At 39.0% G+C, this 26,023-nt stretch overlaps 1 protein-coding gene across 4 annotated transcripts in view; it reads right to left on the bottom strand.

The window, feature by feature from the left end:
• The window catches only part of LOC101968782 (cytosolic beta-glucosidase), a 108,728-nt gene that overhangs the window by 62,802 nt on the left and 19,903 nt on the right, over positions 1-26,023 (bottom strand). For all 4 annotated transcript variants that reach the window (XM_078021138.1, XM_078021139.1, XM_078021140.1 and 1 more), the window contains exon 2: positions 6,948-7,175. In XM_078021138.1, coding sequence (XP_077877264.1) covers positions 6,948-7,175 — 228 coding nt within the window. The remainder of the gene's footprint in view (positions 1-6,947; positions 7,176-26,023) is intronic.

The raw sequence follows: 26,023 nt of genomic DNA, 5'->3' as shown, positions 1-26,023 counted from the left end.
TGCAGGAGGCCTCTAGAAGCTGCAGTGGTCTTCAGGTGAGAGTCCCCAAGGACCTACAACCACAGGAATGAACCAAGACCCAACTCTCCCACATAGGCTTCAGAAACAAATGTTGCCTTGCTGGCATCTGGATTTCAGACGCCTGGCCCACAGAACTCTAAGGTAGCATATGCAAGTAGCCATGTTTCTGGTCGTTCAGGGCAGTAGCAATAGAAAACTAATACACTCACCAAAATTTATAAAGCTTTTCTTTTCTCTCTTGATGAAAGCATTTCAGGAACCCATCTCTGTGCCCCTGTGAGGCCACATTTCCTCATTTGTAAATGGGAATATCAAAACTGATAGGATGGAATTATCTTGGTATTGTTAATGCAAGATTTTTTAGTCAACTCTGTTCAATGGCTTTAATCAAAAAATAATGTTAGCATTCCCTTACTGAATTCATGCTATATATACCAGATGTCATGTTTTTGCTTTATCCTAGCACTAAGTCCAAGATATGGATACTTTTACTACTATTAAATTTATGAGAAAACTGATGTTCAGAGAAGTCTCAGTGTTGTCAAATGGAACCACCAACATTTAATCCCAATTTGTCTCACGACAAAGACTGTATACAATATAACACTTTTCATTTTTACTAATGTTCCAGAGCCAGAAAATGTGACAGTTTCACTAAGCTTAATATTCGCCTATCACAGACCTGATCACAATACCAGGTCTTTTCTATTTTTCCTTTAGGAGGAATCATTAATGATGGTCAATGAATGTAATGCAAACAACACGAAAAATCATGAGTTGTATTGAAAATAGATCAATTGTTCAAGTAACAGAGTATTGCATAATTAATATTTAATACCCCAGATCTGAGCAACTTTATTTCTGACTAGTACAGTTTATTCAATACTGTAACAAAATTTTTCCATGAAGCATTGGAGTGGGGTTTTTAATGGCCAAGCCCCACACTCATACAATTTAGTTAAAGGATCAGGATAAATCACTCGGCCACCCTACACCTAAGTTTCCTCATCTGTGAAAAGGAATTTCCACAGAACCACCTCAGGACTACCTTGGTGAATGAGACCAAATTGTCAATAGACATTGAGCTTTATTTATCAAACAGATACAATTCAGTGACAACTCATTCCCTGAATAAGCATGAATTTTGCACTGATCATCGATTACCAATCTAGAGATCTTGAAACTTTAGGGGGTCATTTGGATCCTGCTCTGCTTCTAGATATTTAGAACAGGGTTGGTGATTTTGAGAATTAGAACTTCTGTAACTTTTCATAGCCAATAACACAGTCTCTGCTTTATTCAGCCCACTTCTGATTGTTTGACCTTGGAAAATATGAAGTATATTTGAGTTAAAATTCTCTAAATATAAGAAAATAAGCCAGCCCAGACTAACTAAAATATCAAGGTGGTACTCGGGACAGTTGGGTGGTGGAGATGAAGTATGCTGGGTATTATTTGAAATGACAGGGAGTTATCAGGCACCCAACAACAGAAAAATAAAGAAATAAATAACTGCAGCTGGGATCAAGGGAACTGAAGTTAGAAGCTGAGAAATCCTATGTCTTCTCCAGTGGGGAAAATGGTCTCTCCTTGCACCTACTCCATTGCCCTCCTTCTTTCAGAACCAATATTCTGCATGTGCCCAATTTTCTGTGGTCTCAAAATGGCCACACCATCTGCAAAAGCCCTGGTGCCCTCCACCAACCAACTCTGACCCTCAGTGTCTGCATTGTAAACACCCTTGAGAGAGGAAAACTCAGCATTTTCAACAAGGTCACAGGAGTCAGATATCACAGGGGTTGAAGGCTTTCCTCTGTCCTATCAACTGTGTCTGGGAGTGGAGCAGAATTATAGAGTACAAAGAAAGGAGCGAATACCTTCTAAAAGGAGGTGACTGGATCTTGCAAAAATGATGCTTCCAGATTAAAACAACAACAACAACAGCAACAAAACTATAAATACTGTAACAAGAATTCATTTTGATCTTGTGTCTAACATGTCAAATACACATAGCTCACTTTGGTTCACACCTCTCACACAATTCTTACCAATTAATTTCTTTAATAGGTTCTCTTGTCACACTGCCTGTATTAGTTAGCTATTGCTGCTGTAACAAGTTACCATAAACTTAAGAGGACAAAACCACCACAAATTCATCATTTTATAGCTCTGAAGGTGAGAATTCCGATTGAAATCATGATGTAGCCACTCCTTCTGGAGGCTGTCGAGGAGAATCCACTTCCTTGCCTTTTCCAGGATGGGATGCCCCCTGAATGCTCTCCCTCGGGGCCCATGCTTCCAACTTCATCCTCATTCTTCCCCTCAGTCCTCTGCTTCTGTCTTCTTATCTCCTCTCCCTGGCACTAATCCTTTTTCCTCTCTCTTGTAAGGGGCCCCTGTGATCACAATGGGACCACACAGATGACCCAGGGTCATGTCATCTGGAGATCCTTAATTTAATCTGTACAATTCCTTTTATAGTTAATCTAATATATTCTCAGCTCCTAATATTCAAGACAAGGACATGTTTAGGGAGATCATTATTCAGCCTAATATAGGGTTCAACATAGAATATGAGGTTAATGTTTGTTTAGTTAATTAAATCATTCCCACGAAGTGCTCTTCTATTTTAAATTTTAACATGAACAAGAAATTCTGCATAAATATTCCCTTTTTGTCTTTTTTTCCATTCCAATACTTGGGTCTCCTACTAATCACCCGAAACTTACTTTCAAGGCAGATATGAAAATGTACTTGGACAGTTGAGAAATACAGAAATATGTGATTTGAGTTGCCAGCTCAATCTCTTCTTGTTAAGCCTTGAAAACTTGACATTTGAAAGAGAAAGGCTATGTAACAATTCCACTTTGTAAGATATTCTTCCAGTTTGGGGATATAGAATTTTATAAGGTTCCAAATGTCCCATAATCAAGCTTTAAACTGGGTAGTCAAACCCACACACGATGGGGGTGAGGATTCCTTGAAAAGGACAGGGACAGGGATTTTCTAATTCTTTCCACGCTTTTTGAGAAAATGTTTAAATGGAAAAAAAAAAAACAAACGATGGCCTTCCTGAGTTAAAACAGTTCCAATCGCTTCAACAGATCACTGCACAAGAATGAGCAACTGCTTATTGAAATTCTGCCTCCTGGAAACACCTCCAGTGCCCTCTTGTTCAGGGAAAAGTCTGTAATATCAATCAACTGTGGCTTTACAAAAGCTGGGGCCAAATGCAAAAAGCTTGATTCTGCAGGCACGAGCCGGCCGCGTGAGCTTGGCGTGAGTGACTTCCCGGTGCTGTTTGGGTGACTCCAAGGAGTCCAGCGCCACACCTCCACCACCTTCCTGCCCCAGTTTTTCTGCTTCCCTGATCTTAGACTGGTGACCTACAGTGTGTCCCCATGGACTTCTGTATATCTTAACTTGGCTCTAAAAAGCTTGCTATGTTGACATATTGGGAGAAGTCTATAATCCTTCATCTAAAAATTTTGGAAAGAAAGGTGTTTAGAATTTTTTTTATTTTAAAAAAGAAACACAGAGCATATATCATATATTAAATTATCACCACAAGTGGGGCTGAGTCAATATTCCTTAATATTTCTGCAGCAAAATACATAAATAAACTCATGAAATAGAATAAAATAAGATTATGGAAAAAAAAACATTTTTTACATCCATTTTTAGGTCAGCTGGTGGTACTACTTTAGCCTTAGAAAAATCCTTGGAATCTTTTAGAATTTAGAATTTAGAATTTCACACAAGGAATTGTGGGATTGTGGACCAGTATAACACATTGATGGGGATTGTGATTAGAGGTAATAGTACTAGTAGCAGTTAAGTGGTAGTAGGAATATTTTGTTGTTCACCATCCAAATGGGGGCACAGGAAAACAGACTCCTAGAATCAGTGGAAAGAATCTTAGTGACACAGAGTGTCCATTTCCTTTTACCAACAGGGAAGTAGAGCACCCAGTGCTTTGATGAGCCTGTAAATGAACTCTAAGCTGAAGGCTGGGTTTTGATGTTAGACAGACATAGGTTGATCTCAGTCCTAACTAAATTTGCCATCTTGGAAGTTTTATATTCAGCCTACCCCCACGTTAACATCATGCCCTCTGTTTAGAGAGGCTCTTTACTCAGAGGGCACTTATGAGCATTGAATTTGCCAAAGTAAGTACAATGTTGGGCACAGCAAGCTGTACATCCTACATGTTCAATAAAAAGCAAAAATTCCTCAGTGGTGATTTTTACCATTGCTATTGACCTAATTCAATTAAATTTAGTAACCGTTTATTGAATTCCTCACTATAAGGCACTGGACTAAGTTACAGGAGTGTGCAGGGCAGAATTATCTGCACAGTACACTGTAAGCAACTCAAGGGATTCCCTTAGATCTGCATTGTGAGCACCTAGCACAGTCTCTGATGCACAGTAGACACTTTGGATGAATGGAAATAAACTCAAGGTACTGAGAAACAAACAGTGGGTATAAAAATGGTAACAATGAAGAGTGTGACAAACACCTTAACAGCTTTGCAAAGTGCTATGGGAACAGAAAAAAATTTACATATATATATATCGTGGCTTGGAACAGAAGAAGACTTTAAAGATGAAGTATTTGTGCTAGGCTTTTAGGCCTAAGCAGCAGGCTAGGCCTTCAGCGGGTGCAGCTGGGGGTCAGGGAAAGGCCATTCCAGGCAGAAGGAAGAGTGTCAGCAAAGTCCTACGAAAGCAGAAAAGTGCAAAGTATGTTAAATAAGGATTGGGCTGTGTGCTAGGGAGATGATGTGGGGGAATCACGTGGAACACAGGCAAGGGGAAACAGCTTGCAAAGCTGTGGGAGTGGGCGAAGACTAAGTCTAATAGAACTTGATATGATATAGAAAGGAGACTGGATATTGAGGTTTGAGATGGCTGAAAGTTTTTTATTTTGCCTTTTTTCAGAAAGAAATGATCCAGACTAATATGACTTAGACCAATCTTTAGGAAAATGGCAGTAGTAGTATTTTATAGGAAGAATCAAAGAACAAACAGAGGGAAAGTAGGTAGACCCATCAGGGTCTATCAAAAAGCCTTTGGTGGAAATGATAAACACCTAATCCAGGGCAGAGGGGGAGTTAGGAGGGGAGAGAATAAGTGGCACAAGGAGAATGGACCTTGTTTGGCAGCCAATTAGATATTGGAAACAAAAAATGAGAGAATTCAAAGATTACTTTTTGTTCTTTAGATCTTGGGGTACAGTAGTACCGAAGAAAGGGTACAGAAGTTGAATTAGGAAGGCAGAAAATGATGAGTTCACTTTTAAAAGGAACAACAAATTACCACTTGTTCAAAGTCAAAAACAAAATGAACCACAGATGTCAGGAAAGTACACATTCAACCAACAGCAATCATTCAGGGGCCGGTGTCTTCAGAACCAAGCAATGAGCCTGCTGACCCTGCACTGTCCCTATGTGCGGGAGGCTGCCCAAAGGCCAGAGCTTCATGTGGGTCCATAAGTGGTGGCTCCATGTCCCATGAGGAGATCACGCCTACTTACACGAAATGAGCACTGCAGGTGCTCACGGCCACCTAGGATTTGTCATCGTGGGTTGTTGTGTGTGGGGATCTCACAACCAGCTCATAAAGAATCCCAGGCTATCAGCGAAGGCGCAGGTGTGGGAAGTGTGGGCCACCAAGGTGCCCTCACCCTGGAGCCATCCACCTTCCTACCCTGCATTCAGAGACTCTTGTTAAACTTCCACTGGTGGCCCCTCACTTGTTCCCCCAGTCTCAGCCAATGAGCAATGCAAAATCTTTTCCAGGAGGAAGTAGTAATAAAGGATCATTATTAAGAAGCCATATGTTGTAATGCAGGGGTTGGCAAACTTTTCCTATAAAGGACCAGAGAGTAAAGACTTTAGGCTTCGCGGGCCATATGGTCTCTGCCACAACTACTCAATCCTGCCATCAGAGTGAGAAAGCAACCATAGAGGATGTGTGATGAATGGGCATGGCCCTGCTCCAATACAACTTTATTTAAGAAAACAGGTGGCAAACCAGATTTGGCCCTCGGGTCATTATTTTCCGGTCCTGTTAGGTGGAAGGGGCTTAGCCAGAGCTTAGGTTTAGATTTCAAATCTACCACTTTCCCAAAATGTCAATTGGACACACACCTCTGTCAGATATCATTATACCTTTCTTATTGGTGGTGAGAATTCGAGAAAAATGAGTCTAGAAATGCCTAATCAACAATAGGCATTCACTAAGGCAGGGAATGATCCTTTTAATTACAAGGCGTAATAAAAATAAAAGCTAACATTTATTTGATGTTTATGTGTGTTAAGTACTTTGCAATCTATTTTTTCATTCAATCTCCCAACAACTCTCTGTAAAGTGCAAACTGTAAGAGTGTACTTTTCTACTCTTGGGGAAACTGAGGCACTAAGGGGTGCCCAAGAGATACTTGTACCCATAGTAAGTGACGTAGCTGGTACTTCATAACAATAAATGGACTCCCGGGCCCTTGATACTAATCCCTATGCTGGTTAATTAGTTCCACTAATTCAGCTTCAATTAACATGCTCAGAATCATCGTAGGTTCTTCAGGGCTTCTCATAACTTCTCACAGGGCTACATAACTGAAAATAGTTCAATACAACAAAATTTCAAAATTCACCTTCAGGTTAACACTCAGATAACATCTTACATAAGTAAAACGCTTATTTCAACCTCCCTCCCCCAAGAAAGAGCTCAACAGTGAAGGAAAACCAAAATATTACTGAGAAAGCTCATGCAAAACCATTTCCCAAAATTTAGCCTATAATCACTCTGAAAACTTGCAATTTCAAAGCTACACTGCAGAATAGCATACTGGATTAATTATGCCAGGCTGCAGCAATAACCTTGAATTAAAGCTGCAACCTTCTATTTTTAAGAAACACTTGCCTTTCTGGTTGATGAAACCTGTCGTCCCATCAGGTAACAGACGTGACCAGGAAAGAGAGAAGCGGTAATGAGTCAATCCAAGCTGTTTGATACATTTCAGATCTTCCTCCCACAGAGTGTAGCTGCCACAAGCTACATCGCCAGTCTGGTTCTTGAAAACTCTCTCTCCTCCCTGATGGGTGAATGTGTCCCAGACACAAGGGCCTTTTCCATCTGCATCCCAGCCTCCTGAGAAAAAGAAGAAAATCCAACAGTTACACTCTTGACATGGAGAGGCATATGTGGAATGTAAATATTTGTCACTGAAAGAACACACCTCATTAGCTCAATGTGCCATATTTATAACTTTAAAATATGCCTTTAAAATAACACATGTGAGTGGGTTATGTGTTTAGCTGTCCTTGATCCTTGAAGCTGACTAGTGGCAAATAAAAAATTACTGCATTAGTACCTCTGCATAGCCAGCTTTCATGGTTCATTATCTGAAGATCTCTTGGCTGGTAAACAAAGGTAGATCCAACTTATGAATGTCTGAGTCCAAAACATCACCTCCGCATGAACAGTCCTCCTGGCCATGACTAACACACCTTGTCCTTGCACACCACATAGTCTTGGGACCTTATGTCTGGCCCTTCATACTTGAATCTATTATGGGCTGGAAATGGACTTTCTCCCAAAGGCTCATGTGTTAAAGACAGAGTCCCCAGTGCAGCAGTGTTCAGAGATGGAGCCTTTGGGAAGTGATGGGACCGTAAGGGCTCTCACTTCACCAATGGACTAATGAATTCAGAGCTGAACAGACTATTTGAGAAGTGGTGGAAACTGCAGTAAGTGGGACCTGGTGGAAGGGTGTAAATCCTTGGGAGCATGTCCTTGGGGACTGTGTCTTGTCCCCAGTCCCTTCTTTTCTCTCTCTCTCTCTCTCTCCCTCTCCTCCTCCCATTTCTTCCTCTTTCTTTCTGCTTCCTGAATGCCTTGAAGTGAACTCCTATGCTCCTCTACACACTCCATGTCCAAAGCAACAGGCTAAAGTGAACATGGACTGAAATTTCGGAAACCATGAACCAAACTAAATTTTTCCTCCTTTAGATTGATTTTCTCAGGTATTTTGTCACAGTAACAAAGAAACCTAATGAACACCCTGTCCTCCTCTTATCTGACAGTGGAGCCTATAATGGTCCAGTCTCTTATCTATGGGAAGTCACTCATTTTCACTGTTGATATGATATTGGTATCTGAAATTCATCATTTGTACTTCCATTAATCCCATGTATGTTTTGTATCAAGCACTATGCCTAGTACAAGAGATGCCAGGGTGAACTACATTGTGCCTGCGGTTCCTGGGGATCTTACATAGAGGCAATTGCAAAACAACCAGTGTCATGGCCCTTACCTTTACAGAAAACAGGGAAGGGCATTCACTTAATTGTGAGATAGAGTCCAAAACTGACCCAAAATATAGTCTATTCATTTATTTTAAAAGAACATATGCATTATTTTAATCATGTTTTTATGTCTAAGGAAATATAAAGTAACCTATGTATTTTCCGAGCATATACCTAGGAAGCCAAAGTACAGCAAATTCCTGGGACTGAAAAACTCAGGTTAGGGGTTGTCCTCAGGGAAAAAATGGGGCATGAGGAACCAGGAAGAGCACAAGTAGTATTCAGTGGTATCTTCCGTGTTTCATTCCTGAGACAAGGTGGAAGGCACATGAGACTGTTGACTGATTATCCACAATCCTTTTTATAAGCCTAGACTATCCCATCCTGATGTGATATAAGTGAAGAGTTCACGGCTGGAGTGAACAAAAGCCATCATCGGGTCCTCAATGAGCATCTCGGTACTCATATTTCATGCACAGTTCCAACAGGATCAGATAGCGTCACCAGCCCAAGAAAAGGACGACCTACAAGGTAAGAAGTCATGGGAGTGAGCCAAGGATGGTGGCACAGGCGGTAATCTCAGCTACCTGGGAGGCTGAGGCAGGAAGCGCTCAAGTTCAAGGCCCGACTGGGAAACCCAGAGAGACTCTGTCTCAAAATAAAGTGAAAAGGATGGGGATATAGTTCAGTAGAAGAGTACCTCTGGGTCCAATCCATAGAGGAGGAGAAGGAGGAGGAAGAAGAGGAGGAGGGGAAGAGGAGGGGGAGGATACAAAAATAGTAGTAGTAGTAGTAGTAGTAGTGGTGGTGGTGGTGGTGGTGGTGGTAATAGTAGTAGTAGCAGCAGCATCTGTGGGTGAGAACCATGAGGAGACAGGAGAAGCTGCTAAAAGGGGGAGCTCTAATAAAAGCAAAATGAGCACTGATCTCAAGGAAAGATACTAAGATCTACACAAAGAACTCTGGACTAGTTAAAACATATTGTACTTTCCAGAATGAGACAGATACAAACATGAAAATATAATTTTTTCAAGTATGGTGTTCACAGTTTTGAATAATTGATTTAATAAATGAGGGCACTTAATCTCAGAGAATTTAAGCAGTGGTATGCTAGTAAATATTTAACTACTGGCTATATGTTAAAAAAAAAAAACCGCATAGACATGTAGATGTATTTACTGTCAATCTTACTAAAGGATAGACACATTTTATAAATAATGAAACATGCAATGTTCCTTGCTGTAAGTTCCATGTAGTCAATTGATTTTCATAGAATGGTCTTTTAATTTTTACATCTGTGGTCACTGTGCAGTTGCAAACTAATAAACATGTAGTTTATACATGACAGTTGGTTGATATTTTTGCTTAAAATACAACCATTGGTATTTGAAATTCATCTGAAAGGGAAATAACGAAGATGTACCAGAACTTGACTTGTTCACCAGTGGTGTGAGCCATTTCTTTACTAAATCATATAACAATTTTCAAATTCTGAAAGAATATTTCCTCAGCTTTTGTGTTACTCACAATGCAACAGCCACACAAGTTTAATCTGCACTTTTGTTTTAGTCAATTTTTTTTTTTGCCACTGTGACCAAAAGACCTGACAAGAACAATTTTAGAGAAGGAAAAGTTTATTTAGTGCTCAGGGTTTCAGAGGTCTCAGTCAATAGACGGCTGACTTCATTCCTCTAGCTCCAATTTGAGACAGAATATCAAAGCAGAAGAGTAGGGCAGTGGAAAGCAGCTCAGGACATGGCCATCAGAAAGCAGGGAGAGCTCTACTCACCCGGGACAAAATATAAACCTAAAGGGCACACTCCTAGTGACCTACTTCTTCCAGCCGCATGCTACCTGCCTACAGTTACCTGCCAGTGGTTACAAAGCTCATCATCTAATCATTTCACCCTGAACCTTCCTGCATTGTCTCATGAATGAGATTTTGGGGGACATTTCACATCTAAACCATCACAAATGTTAACGCTTTCTCAGATCCTGACCACAAAATAATAAATCAAACGCTGACTTTCAGCATTTGCCGATATCTGTGGTATAATTGGCAGCCATGGCCAAGTTCCAACAACCAATGTGATAGAACCAAAGGCAGAGTTGCAGAAAGATGAGGAGTAGCTTTTGGTTTGGGTTATTTGGAATGAACCCAAGGAGGGAAAGGGTGTGCTACCACTGAGCTACATCCCCAGCACTTTTGTATTTTAAGATAGTGTCTCACTAAGTTGTCTAGGCTGGTCTTGAATTTGAGATCCCCTGCCTCAGCCTACTGAGTAGCTGGAATTGCAAGTATGCACCACTACACCTGGATTAACTTAGTTTTTAATTTAATTTTTTAATTTATGCATCTATATTGTTTAATTTTTTTAAATTACTGTGTTTAAGAATCAGCTCATTAAAGTGCAGGAAACTTAACAATAGCCTCTCATGAGCCACCATAAGCTGCTTCACCATATTGCTCATATGTAACTCGCCTAAGAGCACACTGTTGGGTAGTAATAGTGCCAAGATTTGTATCCAGATCTTACAAGTTCAAGTCCTTCCACATGATGATCATGCTGCTCTTTGTAATAAAACTCAAGCAATGAAGAAAGAGCCAACTGATGCCATACTCCTCAGAAGTGCAAAACATATTCTATCTATGTTAGAAAGAGTCCCTCAACTTGATGAAAGCCAGTTTTGACTATTTTAAGAAATAAATATTACTTAGCAGGAAAACGTACTTTTGTGGACTAACTTGTTCTCCACAGACGCTTATTAAACAAAACATGTCTAAACATTATTACAATGAGAAACTGAGCTTTGAATTGAAAATAAACCACTATAATTGATATTTTGATAAGCATATATCCCTTCCAGCACTCAGAGTACTTCAGCATAAAAATTGCTGAATGAATAATATTAATAACTCATTTGTTTTTTTAGGAATTTTCTCTAATTCCAATTATCCCCACATCCTAAAGTATGATAGCTGTTTATGATGCACAAGACTGCCATTTCCGGGTTAATCCTGTACTCTGAGCCATCCTCAAGACAAGTATTAATCCTGAATGAAATAAAGGAATACATTTTTGGGGCATCATTAATCCAACAGGAAGTTTGGTAATCCAGAAAACAAAATGAAAGCGTGGTTTAGCAGCATGAGCAGGTAGAGGTGCAGGCTTTTGTCCTGAGAATGGGGGATAAGGGTTCTCACCTGCATAGGAATGAATGGTACATCAACACTAGCATAAAGCCTGGGAAAGGAGAAAGAGACGTAGATTGTTGTCAAGAGTCTTAGGTTGTGTGTGAAGTGGTACGATATCACTTGACAATGATAGGTTAAAAGATGTATGCTATAAATTTCTGAAGGAAACACTGGGATAACAAAACAAGGAATTATGGCTAATAAGCTAGCAAAGAGTATGTAATGGAATCATAAAACATAATCTGCGAAAGTCAGAAAAGAGAATAAAAGACACACGAGCCAAGTAAAAAACAAATAGCAAGATGTTACAATTTAAACCTGACCACGTCAATAATATCATTGAATGGAAGCAAGTCTAAACAACCCAAGTGAAAGGCAGCAATTATCAGATTGAATACAAATGCAAGGCTCAATTATATATTACCTACAAGACATTTAAGTAGAAAGACACAGGAAGATTAAAGTGACAAGATGGAAAAAAAAGTAAACCTATCAGTAGCTTGGAAAACTAGACTAGCCACGTAAATATCAATGTAGATTTTAGGACAAAATATCTCCAGGAATAAATTCTTTTCATAACTTCAAGAGGGTAAATTAACCAAAAGGACAGAGAATTTCAAAATACATGAAGCAAAAAACTGATACAACTGCAAGAAATTGACATATCAATAATTATATTTTGAAATTTCAATTAAAAAACCAAAAAGACTTCAGGAAAAAAAATGGACAAAAGATGTTAACAGTTCCTTCACAGAAGGAAAAACAAACATTCAGTAAACATTTTTAAAAATGTAAGAGATCATTAAAAATCTGGGAAATGCAAATGAAAACCGCAATGAGATACAATTCTACACCCACACAGTTGGCACAAATTTAAAAGTTGTGCAATATGAAGCACTGGAGAGATTGCTGCTCAGCAGGAATGCATAGACAGTGCTGGTGGGGAGCAATGTGGAAACGTCTAGTAAAACTCAGAAGCACATCGTGTACCCAAACCCAAAATTCATGTGCCACCACATGCTCTGTTTTTACAAATGTGGACCCGGAGCCATACATAGACTTGACTGCGACAGCAAAAAAACCAAAGTGAAATAAACAAGAGAGAGAAAAACCACTGGAAGCAACCCAGACTTCTCTTATCCAGACCCTAAATAAACTGCAGAATATTCATACAAGGAGAACCTCCACAGGAGTAAGAAGGAATGAATTACATCTACACAGATCAACCTGCACAAATGTCCCAACTATTGATATTGAAAAGGGGGAAAGCAAGTTGTAGAATATGTACATGATGCAGTTCTGTCCTTACAGTGTCCAAAACATGTAACACTAAATTGTGAATTGTTTGGTAGTACCATCTCAAGTGGCAAAGCCACAAAGAACAGCAAGGTGATTGATAAATATAAAGTTCGTTGGCATGGATACCTCTGGGCACCGGGAGACAATGTTGGAGGAGATTCTGAACATGTAATGAGAATGTGGTTATCATGTGTATACTACTCACAAAAATGAAAATATTATTTCATCTATCATGTGTCCAACAGAAAAAATTTGTAGCACATTTAATTTTTCACAGTAAAGGCCGTTTGTTCAGCATTAGCTCTCTGCCAATCCTACCCCAATAGCTCAATTCAACTAGGCCATATTCCCTCAGATTAGGCCTTAGAAGATGTATGATTATCGTTCCAAATAATCATACAAGAAATCTAAGACACATAATGATTGAAAAGCTTTCCAAGAGCTGATGACAATGACCATCAAGACAAGGATATGCCAGTCCTACCCATACCAACACCAATGGATTAAGCTTCTTGAAGTCTGTTATTTACAATTTAGGCAAATCTTAAAAAATATATAATCTTGCTTCATGAATTAGTGTTTCAGTCCGGGAAACTCAGTGTGTCACTCCAAATTTCCTTTGAAGTTCTCGAAGCCTAAATATTTCTTTAACTATTTAGACAACACTAGGATAAGAGTTGTACCCTATAGTAACAAAAACAGCATGGTAGTGGCACCAACACAGACATGAGGACCCATGGTACAGAATAGAAGGCACAGAGACAAACCCACATAAATACATAATCTCATACTAGACAAAGGCACCATAAACATACATTGGAGAAAAGATAGCCTCTTCAACAAATGGTACTGGGAGAACTGGAAATTCATATGTAATAAAATTAAATTAAACTCCTCTCTCACACCCTGCACAGAAATCAAATCAAAGTGGATCAAGGACCTAGGCATTTTACTGGAGACCTTGCACCTACTAGAAGAAAAAGAAGGCCCAAATCTCCATCATGTTGGTTTAGTAATCTACTCGCTCAACAAGACTCCTTAAAGCACAAGAAGTAAAATCAAGAATCAATAAATGGGACAGTATCAAACTAAAATGCTTCTTCACAGCAAAAGAAATAATCAAGAACATGAACAGAGAGCCTATAGAATGGGATAGGAGAAAATGTTCAACATCTCTAGCAATTAGAGAAACACAGATTAAAACTACATTGAGATTCCATTTCACTCCAGTCATGGCAATCATCAAGAATACAAGTAACAATAAATGTTGGTGACGATGTAGGGGAAAAGGTACCCTCATGCATTGCTTATGGGACTGCAAATTGATACAACCACTCTGGAAACCAGTATGGGGATTCCTCAGAAAACTTGGAATAGAACCACAATTTGCCCCAGTTATCCCATTCCTTGGTATATACCCAAAGGATTTAAAATCAGCATACTATAGTGACTCAGCCACTTCAGTATTTATAGCAGCTCCATTCAAAATAGTTAAACTGTGGAACCAATCTAGGTGCCCTTCAAAATACAAATGGATAAAAAAAAATTGGTGTATATATAGACAATGGAATATTACTCAGTCACAGAGAAGAATGAAATTATGGCATTTGCTGGTAAATGGATGGAACTGGAGACTATCATGCTAAGTGAAATAAGCCAATCCCACAAAACCAAAGGTCGAATATTCTCTCTGGTATGTAGATGTTATCACACAATAAGGAGGGAGAGGGAAGAATAGAAGTTAGACAAAGGTGAATGAATGGCAGAAAGGGGGATGGGAATAGGAAAGACAATAGAAAGAACTAGACATAACTTTCCTATGTTCATATATGAATACATGAGTGATGTAACTCTACATTAAGTACAACCACAAGTTAGGAAGTTATACTCATGCATGTATAATATGTCAATATATATTCTACTGTCATGTGTAGCTAAAAAGAACAAATAAAAAGGAAAAAAGGATCATGTAAAAACACAATGAGAAATCAACAAATAAGCATTTGAGAATTAACATCATCACTGGGAGTTGGGTAGTTTCGACGAAAAGAAAGCATTTTAAGGCAGGTGTTAAAATAAGAGTTTTCACAATAGACCCAATAAGAAGAAAAACAAATTCCTAATTCAGTGCAGTGCTGATGGTAACAGGAAAGAGGGCACTTGGGGCCCAAACACTGTTTAACAATATTGCAATCTTTTTGACCAGAAATGATAAGATCATATATTTCATTTTAGTAATTTAGAAAAAGATAAAATTTTTCTAGAATATTCATCCTATTAGGTGATAGAAGGGATTCCCACAGAAATGTAAAACATTAATATTTTATCATATATCTATGACTTCCAAGCTTGCAAAGTATTATGGAAGTTGCAGAGGCTCTGGATTGGCTCACGGATGAGTTTATCCTGTCTCTGTCCCTTATTATTCATTTGAATTCTTTGTATATAAAGTGGGAATTTAATATCTAGTACTTCATAGAGGTCTAACAAAAATCAAAAGGGCCAAAGCAAAATTGCATATGGCAGATAGTAGGTGCTGAGCATTAGTTCTTTTTTCTCCCTCTAGACTCAATGTGTTGAGCACTATGTTTTGATGAGTGGGTCTATGGGCTCCCAGCCTCCTGGTTTATAAGACATCATTACCAATGACATCATGTCACTTTCTCTATTGCTATGACACTGTCCTTTGAGATCTATATGCACAAAGGAAATCAGGTACAGTAAAAAATAAAAAGTAAGGAGTAGATTATGTGTATGTTTACATTGCATATTCTTCCTTCAAATTCCCAAAATGAAATTAGCAAGTGACCTCTTTTCAGGGGCATTTTGAACTCCCCACCATAACCACACCTTCCTATCAACACCTACTAAACAATAACACACAGAGCTAGAACTGTTTATATCTTTGCTCTTCTTTACTTTGAGCTCCATTGAGGCAAGGCCCATATTTTATTGATTTCATTTGTCTCTCCAGTAGCAAGAATGGTCTATGAAAATGCTGTTTGCAGAGTAAAATAGAAATATTGATGCTTATTGTTTTATTGTTTCAGAGAAATTATCCCATGCTTATGAGTTACTGCCAATTTTTTATTTGAAAAATGGAATGTGGCCAGATTCAGTAGAGCACACCCATAATTTTGGTGGCTCAGGAGGCTGAGGCAGGAGTACCCCAAATTCAAGGCCAGCCTCAGCAGCTTAGTGAGGCCCTAAAACAATTTCTTGAGACCCTGTCTCAAAATTGAAAGATAAAAAGGAGTGGGGATGTAGCTTAATAGTAAAGTGCTTCTGAGTTCAGTTCCTAGTAATAAAAAAAAAAAAAAGATAGAAAGAAAGAAAGCTGGAATGTGGCTAAATATTCAAGTAATTACTAGGAACAGTTATAAATCTGGTGTGCTTTCAGAAAGAAAAGATTTGTTTATTTTCACAACTAACATTTATTAAGTATATTAAATGTAACTATTCTATGTGAAATTTGGAGATTGTGGTGAACAAGGATTTCTTGTTCTAGAAGCAGCATTTTGTGGCCTAAACTAATCCAGAAAGGACTGGAGTCTCTAAAGGCACAGGTAGCCACCATACCACACAGAACACATTTCATTACCATGTCACAGGAGGATAGAAGGTTCTAGAAAGGGATGCCTCCAAGTGGGGGGGGAATAGAACTTGATAAAGTATCTGGTGCATCTGAACATATTGAAGAGCCATTGACATTTCTGGCAGACAGTGTGGGAACAAGTTCGTGAGGGGATCACAAGAAAGGAAGCCAACAACAGCAGCAGAGAGAATTATTAACTCTCAGACAAACTTAAACTATATTTAAAAATAAAGGTAATTATGGGACATAAGTGGCTCAGTAGTATACAATGAGTACACTAAAATTGTGTAAATATTAAGTGAAGTTAAACAAAATACACCAAATGAGGAAAACAGACAAGAGAAATTTTGCTTTGTATCATGCAATAAGCAGGCAAACAAACGAATTTTTAAAAACTTACATAAAATAAGTTAATATATTTTCAACTACAAAATTAAATAATAGCTATAAGTATATGACATTTAGAAACAGAAGCAAATATCAGAAAAAAATAGTGAAAAGGCTAAAAAATGTTGTTCTTGGAGAACATAAATAAGTACAGTGGGATGACAACAAAGACCTTTCTTTCTTGTCAGTAGAAATTATTGCAGTTCTTAAACTACATACATATATTACAAAGATAAAACTAAAAACTACATAGGAAAAATAAAGATACGCCAAGAGAGGGAAAATATAGACCTAGGTGTCAGGCTAATGGACACTAATGGGCAGTGCAGTGTGGAATGACTAGGAGGCATGGGGAATGAGCAAGTGCCCTGTGGTGGTCCCAGCAACTGAGATGCCCCTGAAATTTAGCGCCAGGGCCAATAACGAGGCCTGCCAAACGCAGACAACCAACAGGAGAACAGCCTTCACTGGGTGGGAAAGAGAGGTAGAGGGAAATCTAAAGAGGGAGAAGGGGTGGACGAGAGAGCAGAAAACACAAAGGGACACAGTAGCATATGAAATACGTAAGAAAAGGGGCCATAATGGAAATGATAAAAATTAAATTATAAATTGATATTTTAGTTGGAATACAGGTAAAGAGGAAAAACATCATGCAAATGCAAAACAATTGACAATATTCATATTAGTTAAAATGACTACAAAGGCAGAGCATTCAATGGGGCACCTAGACAGGTTTTCATATGAGCAGATTTACAGTCCACGAAAACCACCCAGCAATCATGAACTTCTGTGGACCTAACAATAGAAGGTTGAAATATACGAGAAGAAACTGCCGTAAATGCACAGATACGTTGAAAACGCCACCATCACCACGAGAGGCTTTCTCAGAAATTGACAAAGAAAAAAATTTGGTTTACATAGTTTGTGAGCTTGTCCTCTATGATACGAACCTATGTGTGTGTGTCCATACATAGACACGTATGTTTACACACAGGAAAGAGCAAGAGAAACAGAAATTGGAATGTAATTGTAAAAAAAAAAAAAAAAAATTATTTTGTAACTTGAAGAATTTACAAATATTGTGATCCATCCAGGCTGCATTCTACAACAACTAAATTTCAAAGGAAAAAGGGAGGAAGGGAAGGAAGGAAGGAAAATGGAAGTGAAGGAAAGAAGGATGGAGGAAAGCATAATAATAGCAAAATTCCAGCCTACACATCACCCTCGCCAATTTGTCAACTTGGAACTTTTTTTGTTTTAATTCTAAATAAATTTTAAACAGGAAATACAAGCAGAAGGATTTTTAAGGAATGTGTGTTATTAATATTGTCTTAAGGAAAACCAAAACCTTGAAGACCAACGTTTTTAATGCAGCCAAGTGCTTTAAGATGGAGCTTCCCTAAATTGGAGTTTACTAGGCAGATTTTTAGAAATTTCCACTTTGGAAGATAGATGAGCCTGGCTATGCATCATGTGGTCGGACTGCTGCTTCCACAGACCCTCTGCAACTATAATCAACCCAGCATCTCAAGAACCCTCACGAGATCCCAAACAAATGATATTCCCCAGGATCTCCCTGCTAAGAAATGAAGTCCCTAAGGCTTCCCAAGACCAGTATCACCAGCGCTTGAAACATGAATCACATTCGCAGGCTGGAAGACTCAAGTTCAGGCCTTGGTGCTTTTATCTCCCTAGGAACTTGATGGATGGAAGGAGGTGGAGTTCAGTGTTGTAGTGACAAGTTTATTTCTTCAAGGTGCAGGTGACCATCTGTGAAATAAGACAATTCTACACCGTTACTTCATGAGAGATAACATCCCAAGCCCTTCAAATATTTTGAAAGCAGTGATTTGATAACTGAGATCCCCCCCCTTCTCTTCCTTCCTTCTGTAGACAGAGCTATAATCAAAGTTTATTGACAGCTTTGTGTTTTTCAAAAAAAAAAAAAGCTATCACTAAAATTGATCAAAATGAAATAAATATTTATTGAGCTCAGGGATTATCTAAATAACAGGAACCTGTCAGATTCAAAGAAGTATAGATCAACTGGCTTACTAGCTTTATTCATTCTTCTGTTTTTCTTTCTTTCTTTTATTCTCTTTGTGATAGTTTTCTACTTAACAGTACTGAAGTGGGACTATAAATAAGATTTGGAAACTGAATTGAGATAAACAAAAAGAACACTCAGGTGAAGGGTGCTAAGGAACTAAATATTTAGTCTTAGAGACATAGAGTAACTAACACGACACACATATAACAGGACAAAACAACGTCAACATCAGCACCAAAATAAAAATAGTGTTTCGGGTGCCAGACCCAGTTGTAAACACTCAAAGGCATCACCCCAAAACAGGAGTCACAACTCCTGACGTTCTTACCCACATCAAAGGCATAAATGTGTGAGGCGTGGAGGTTAATGCTGGTCTTCAGGAAGCAGTCCCTTGAAGAGAACTGTCAGTGTACTCTTCGTCCCATGCCTCAAACAAGCTGGGAGGATGATCACCCTCCTCTCAACTTAATCTGGAAGAGGACACTTGCCATGGACCACATGTGCTCCTCCAAATCCATACGTTGAAGTCCTACCTACCCAGACCTTAGAGTCTGGCTCTATTTGGAGAAAGAGTTTAAGGAGGCAGTTAGTTAAAAGTGAGGCTGTTAGAGAGGGGCCCTAAGTGAATAAGACAACTGTCCTTTTAAAACAAGGAAGAGAAACCAGAGACACAAGCACATGTGAGGACAGTGGGAAGGTGACCATCTGCAAACCATGGAGCCGAGTGTTGGGAGAAAGCAAACCTGCCCACACCCTCATATTGGACTGGCAGCTTTTAGAACTGGGAGAAGGACCGTTTCCTCTGCAGAATGCTTCCAGTCCGTGGAATCTTGCCAAGTCAGTCCTTACAGACTCACAGCTTTCAGAAGAGCTAGTCAGAGGCCCTGATACGACCTTTCTTCAGTTAAAGTGACATAATGGATTGGAATCTTAACTTCTAGAAAGTGAATCTAGAATCCAAAGAAGAAGAGGAAGAAAGAAGCAAAGAAAAAGAACAGAAGAGGAAGCAATGGGGAAACTCTGGCCAGGTTTAGTGAGCCCCAACAGGCCCAGGGGTGAATGAGGAAACGCATGCTCCGAGTTTCTCATGGAAAAAGGTGGGCACAGGGGAGGGCGTAAGCATGGTGATGTCTTAGCACCTTTTCAAAGATGCCTGAAAGGACAAATATATTTTGCATTTGTTTCCTGGCGCAGCTGTAACAAATTACAAACTTAGCAGCTTAAGACAACAGAAATTCGTTTTCTAATGATTCTAGAGCCTAGAAGTGTGAAGTCTGGGTATTTGCAGGATGAATCTCCTCTGGATCACTGAATTGAGAATTCGTTTCTTGTTTCTGTCATTGGCTTCTTGAGACATCACTGAAGTTCTGCCTCTGTCTTCCCTGTGCCTCCCCTCTGTGTGTCTCAGTGCCTTCTTTTCTTTTATAAGGACACTCATATTGGATTTGGGTAAATCCAGGCTGATTCCCTTTCAATATCATTATCTTGATAATACCTGCATGAGAACCAAGGATTGGGATTCAGACGTATCTTTTGGGATAAGTGTTCAATTTGGATGGAAGTTGGGGTAAGTGTCTGGATTTCTCCAGGACAGTGAGAGTGATATGCTGGAGGCCAGACCATCTCCCTAACAATGGTCCACAAAAATGCCCAGAGGGGAAAAAACTCATCTCTAAATACTTGTGAAAATCAGAGAAAGTGAACCCACTTTAAGAATTTTCTCTTTTTTTTTTTTTACCTCGCCTCCAAACAGAATGAAACCATGGTCAACAAGGCAAAAATAAAGGAACAGGGAAAGAAAGAAGAGATGGCCTCATCCCCTTCTTAAATATAGCTAAGAAAAACTTAACCCTAAATCCAATTTGAACTTTTAACTCTTTCATGGTTTGATTATTTATTCTAAATACCAAAGTTATTCTGTTTTGCAACTTGAAGTGGCCATATGTATCAACCAGGGTCCCAGCAGGAAACAGATGGCACTAAACTGGATAATTGACGAGAGTTTAATAAAAAAGCCTATCTACAATGGTATGAGCGGGGTTTGGGGAGAACAACCAGGGATGGTGCAGTACCTCGGGGTTTGCAACAGCAGGAAGTCATTACTGCCCATGAAGGGGCCAGGGGCAGAGTTGGTTTCCAAAGCCAGTAGAGAGGAGCAATTTGCCAAGGGTTCCCTGGCAGAAGATCAGGGACGCTGCCAACCAACTGCAATCCAGCAGGGAGGGGACAAGAGGAGCAAGTCCTGGACTTCTCTCTCCTCCCCCTGTATCCTCCTGTCTCTTGTTAGTGCTCCCCATTGATCAAGTCCATACTGAAGACACAGGACAGTAGAACCCACTGATCCATCCAAATAGGTGAACCTCTCAGGGCCCAGTGCTGGGAAAGATGAGAGTGGATCTGGAGACGTGAATGGATAATTCCAGGAAGCTACAGGACTTAAAGCATCCAAAGAAATAGAGGCCACCTATGTTCACCTTTAAAGGAAAGAGAGGAGCTCTCTCTGCTCAGCAAGAGTAAAGGGACCCTAGGAAACAAGAGTAAAGTTACTTTTGCTTACGAGTGTACTCTAAGAGTCCTGCTTTTTAACTCTGCCAGTACAAAGTAGAACAGAATGCAATACAACTACTGATTTGCTAATTCAGAAAAGTGATGAATTCTTACAGAAATAAGCAGTGAGAGGAAATATTTCAGTCTTTGTTCTGGGATTTAACCTTCTAGCCTCCAACCCTGTACTCATGGTGGTGTTTGTTTTCTGGTGATCATAGTGTCTTTAGGCTACAAAGACTTCTGACATTCCTTCTTCATTTACATTAGTCCTGTTTAATATATGCAGTTCTTTGTCTTAACTGCTTTTGTCTCTGCCATTCTAGTGCAATTATTCTTTTATCTTTCAATTAAGTCTTATGCATTCAGTCATTTATGCATTGAATCACACTATCTAGTGAAAGGCACTTGTCTCTATGTCTTTGCAAGAAAACCTCTACTCTTTTTTTTTTTTTCCTTCCATCAAAGTATTGCATTCTTCTCTGCTGGCTACAACTCTCTATTGCTGCTACGCTAATCTAAGCCCCATTTGGAAGGGAGAAACAGTATAGAGGGAAAAACATCAGGATAATAATAGTAGATATCATTTATTGAGCCTTTGTAATGAGTAGACACTTTGCTAAGCACTTCGAGTGCTTTATAACTACTACTGTTACCCTGCCCCCTGCATTTAAATATGAGGAATCTGAGGTTTCCTTGAGTTCAAGGATTTGGGGAAGGTCATAGAGCTAGCAACTGGTGGAAGTAAAATTCTAAGTCAAGTGGGACTGAACAAAGATTTGCTCTTGGCTCCTTCTCAATTAATAATATTTTCTATAGTAATTAATATTTTCTATATGGTAATTCTCTATGGGTTACAATCTCTGTGACCTTAGGGAATTCACTTAGGGAATTCCTGTGCATCACTCTCCTCATCTATAAAACACAAATGAGAATAACACCTGATCTTCCTATTGGCAGAGTGAATTTATGGGATGCATTATTGGAGTGGATGCATGTAAAACTGACCCACTAGGAGGCAATATATAATTGACCTTGGTGATCAAGTTCGGACCTACTACTCAAGTTATGCTTCCTTGTGGGCTACTTCCCCTTATATCAGATTCAGAGTAACCAGTGCCTTAAGGAACATGCTTGTCTGGCTGGCCTCCTCAAGGACAGAATGTCTGATCTCTTTTTCTGGACTAGCCAATGGCTGAGCTGTGTTGGTGCTCCAGGCGGGTGACCACGCAGGCCTGCTGACTGTGCCCGCTGAGTTCTGCCCACACAGCTCTGGGTTCCTTTGGGTTGGCTGGTATTCAGTCATTGTTCTGGTCTCAGCCCTTAAGAAGGGCATTCATCCTAATTCAGAGCTCTGCGGCAGGAGGAACAGCTCTTACAAAACACAGTGTAAAAAGCTGTCCCCAAGGGCAGCAAGTACTTTTCTCAGTGGGCTTTTTTTTTTCCCCTCTAAAAAAAAATAAAATAAATTCTCTTATTACATAACTATGGGACAAGGGATAAAACAACAATGCTTAAAATGCAAAAGGTGCCCTACATTCAACCCTCCAATGCCCAGAAGCATCACCCTTTGCAATACTTCATTAAACCCTTTAACTCTTTCCTCCCTTCATTGCATGGAAACTACAAGGTGCTATTCATCTGTAACTTCTTGTTGACATCACTCGAAACATAAAATTCTCGGAGAAACCCAGACTCCTGGGAATAAGCCTGGCCTGTGTTCAAAACTTTTAGAAGAACTAACTCAATTTTCACTATTTTCCTATCAGTCATGAATCGCAGATTTTCATTGTACAACACAATTAGACTCCAAAATTGACTCCCTGAATCTCTTTTACGAATTGGGCAGGTTAGATGAATTCTGTTACTCGATGAAACATGAACATCTTATTTTCCATAATTCCACTTTGATGCATGTTTTCTGGAATGCCGATATAAATTGGACATTCATAAAAAATAGGCCAACAGCATCCTTTTTAGATGAGTGAAAAAATCCTAGCCTTCAGAGGCAGCTGGATTTTTCTATCATTTCAACAAATACTTATGAAGCACTACAATGCTCCAGATACTGAGATATAACACTGGGGTTTTACATCCTAGTTCCTGTTTCCCAAGAAGAGTGAGGTAGGCTGGGGAGAGGTATCCTTGAAGGGTCTGACGTGAAAAGAGATGGGTCACGTCCAGATACTTGCACCCTAAATAATTTTGAACCCCCCAACTAATGAGGCAAGAATTCCCAACTTGCCTGACGGGAATGAGGACTTAAAATTCCCACGTCCAAATTCTTCTTGGGCAATTTAACCTCTTTGATTCCACGTCCTCCTCCATCAAAAGGGAATAATTATATTCACCTTCAAGGTTTTTGTAAGGATGTGTGTAAAACGTCTAGCATCCTGACTGGCAAATGGTAGGTAAATTTTTTTAAGGCAGCTGTTATTGTTATTGTTATTTTTTCTACCATTATCATGATGACAAGCTTTTTCTCTATGTGGTTTTCATGTTTGCAAATATCTTGTTAGACTTGCAGTCTATTTAGAATCTGTGCCATATATCCAAGTTCATTTAATGTCAGGGTCTATCATAAGGGAACGCTGGTATAGTTTTTTGTCTTACAGGAAAATGCTCTTCAGAATCAATGGATCATAGAAATTAAAAGCTCAACTTGAGGTATTATTGAGTCATAGGCCATTGCCTAAGGAGAACAGAGCCATCCATTCCCCACAGACAGGTTTGCACTTGGTACAACTGGGTCTCCCTGGGTCTGTGTATACTGTACATTTTGTTATATGTGAAATGGTTAATTAGAAGAAACAGAGGAATCTGAAATGTCACAGCAAGTTCCTCTTGGCCCACTGTCACGTTTCATGAATTCTTTTGCTGAACCCATTTGGATTAAGCAGTGACCCCATCCAAACAAATTGCTTCTGTGCCTCCCGTCCCCTATCACTTATTCACATTCCAATACATCTGCATTCTGTGACTCAGTAAGATGCACCAAGTCCTTGGGCAGTGTTTACAGCTAATATTTTTTATTATTATTATTTCTCTGAGGCTCAGATTTCTCACAATAAAGTGATAGAAAACTACTATGCAGAGAGTAAGTAGAACGCTTTTTTTTAATAAAGGGGGAAAAATGATTTATAAGATATACAATTTCAGCCCTGGAATTCTGAGAGCAACCCCATGGATGAGCAACAATCATTTCTTGTAGGTTTTAGGTAAAGATACAATTTACCTTTATTTGCAGATACAAAACTGTAAGAAAACATTACTTGCCATCAGTGCCTCTGGCTTTAAAAATATTAATGAGATTGAAATAGAAACCCAGAGGCAGACATTTCATTTCAATGTCATAGGTCAGGCACATTGGCGAACACCCCAGATAATATTGATGTACCTTCAAAATTTAAAATAATATATATACAATTTATTTATTCATTCACATATAGAGCACCCATCCTGAAGAATCTGGGACACTGAACAAGGTTTACATAAATCTGACTGTTTTTTCCTCTGGGCCATTTGGCTCAGTCTGGTAGACCATAAATATTCAATAATACTTTACAATGACAAAGCATCTTTTATGTAAACATCGCTGAGCACATTATTCACCAATATTACAATCTCCTTTTTAACCTACTGGTAAAGTCACAGAAACTAATTGACTTTTCTTCAAGGTCCCACCACAAATTGTTTATTTTGTCGATCAAAGTCCAGGTGTCCTGATCTTAGTTATAACTAAAGGGAGAAAAAAACAAACAAACACATTTTTAGGTGCTTAAGCTGATGACCTACACTAAATATTTTTAAATTGAATCTATTAGATAAAACGTCTTCCTTAAAGATGTTAAATGTTGTGATGCATCCAATTGAATTTTATAACTTTTGTTCCAATTTGCCCAAGGCCACTTACCATTTTCAAAGCCCCAAGAATGACCTATTTTAATTGAATCCTGTTACAAACAGTTAAACTTTCACACTCTCATCAAATCAGGTTTCTAAATAGAAATTAAAGTTAGAGCAGAAAAATAAAACTTTTTATGGAAAGGTCCAGTTGAGGTAATAGCACAGCCGTACCAGAATATTTGAGCACAATAAAGAGCAGATTTAGGCAAGTTACAAGCATTTCACATTACTCAAGAAAAAGAAAATATATTTTTTTGATTTTTTATTGTATCTCTTCCCCCAAATGTTAAATAAGACAGGTTCAAAATGGAAAATTTTAAGAATTACAAAATATGGGAAGATTTTTTTTTTTTCATTCTTCACAATTCTGTCTGTGACAACCATAGAACACATTTTGCAAACCTCCAACCTCCAGGTTGACCATGCCCAGTCATGAGTCCTGAAACACCTCACAGTGTTTGCAGTGATGCTCCACTTCCCTGAGCTGATCCCAACCAATGCTACCTAGGGCAAGTCAGCTGCAACAGGCCTGTTCCTGGAAGATGTGAGATACTTGCAACAGGCAACTTTAGATCAAGAATCCAATGCATAAAGACCTCGATGACCTTCTCTTTAATGGATGAAAGTCTAAATGATTCATTCAAACTTTCTTTCTTCCCTCTCCATCACTTATTTCACAGGCATGTCAGCCTCTCCTGCCTTCCTCCTCGTTTT

Source organism: Ictidomys tridecemlineatus, chromosome 9 (assembly GCF_052094955.1).
Source record: "Ictidomys tridecemlineatus isolate mIctTri1 chromosome 9, mIctTri1.hap1, whole genome shotgun sequence".
NCBI lineage: Eukaryota > Metazoa > Chordata > Mammalia > Rodentia > Sciuridae > Ictidomys > Ictidomys tridecemlineatus.
This window is presented reverse-complemented; position numbering and strand designations above follow the sequence as displayed.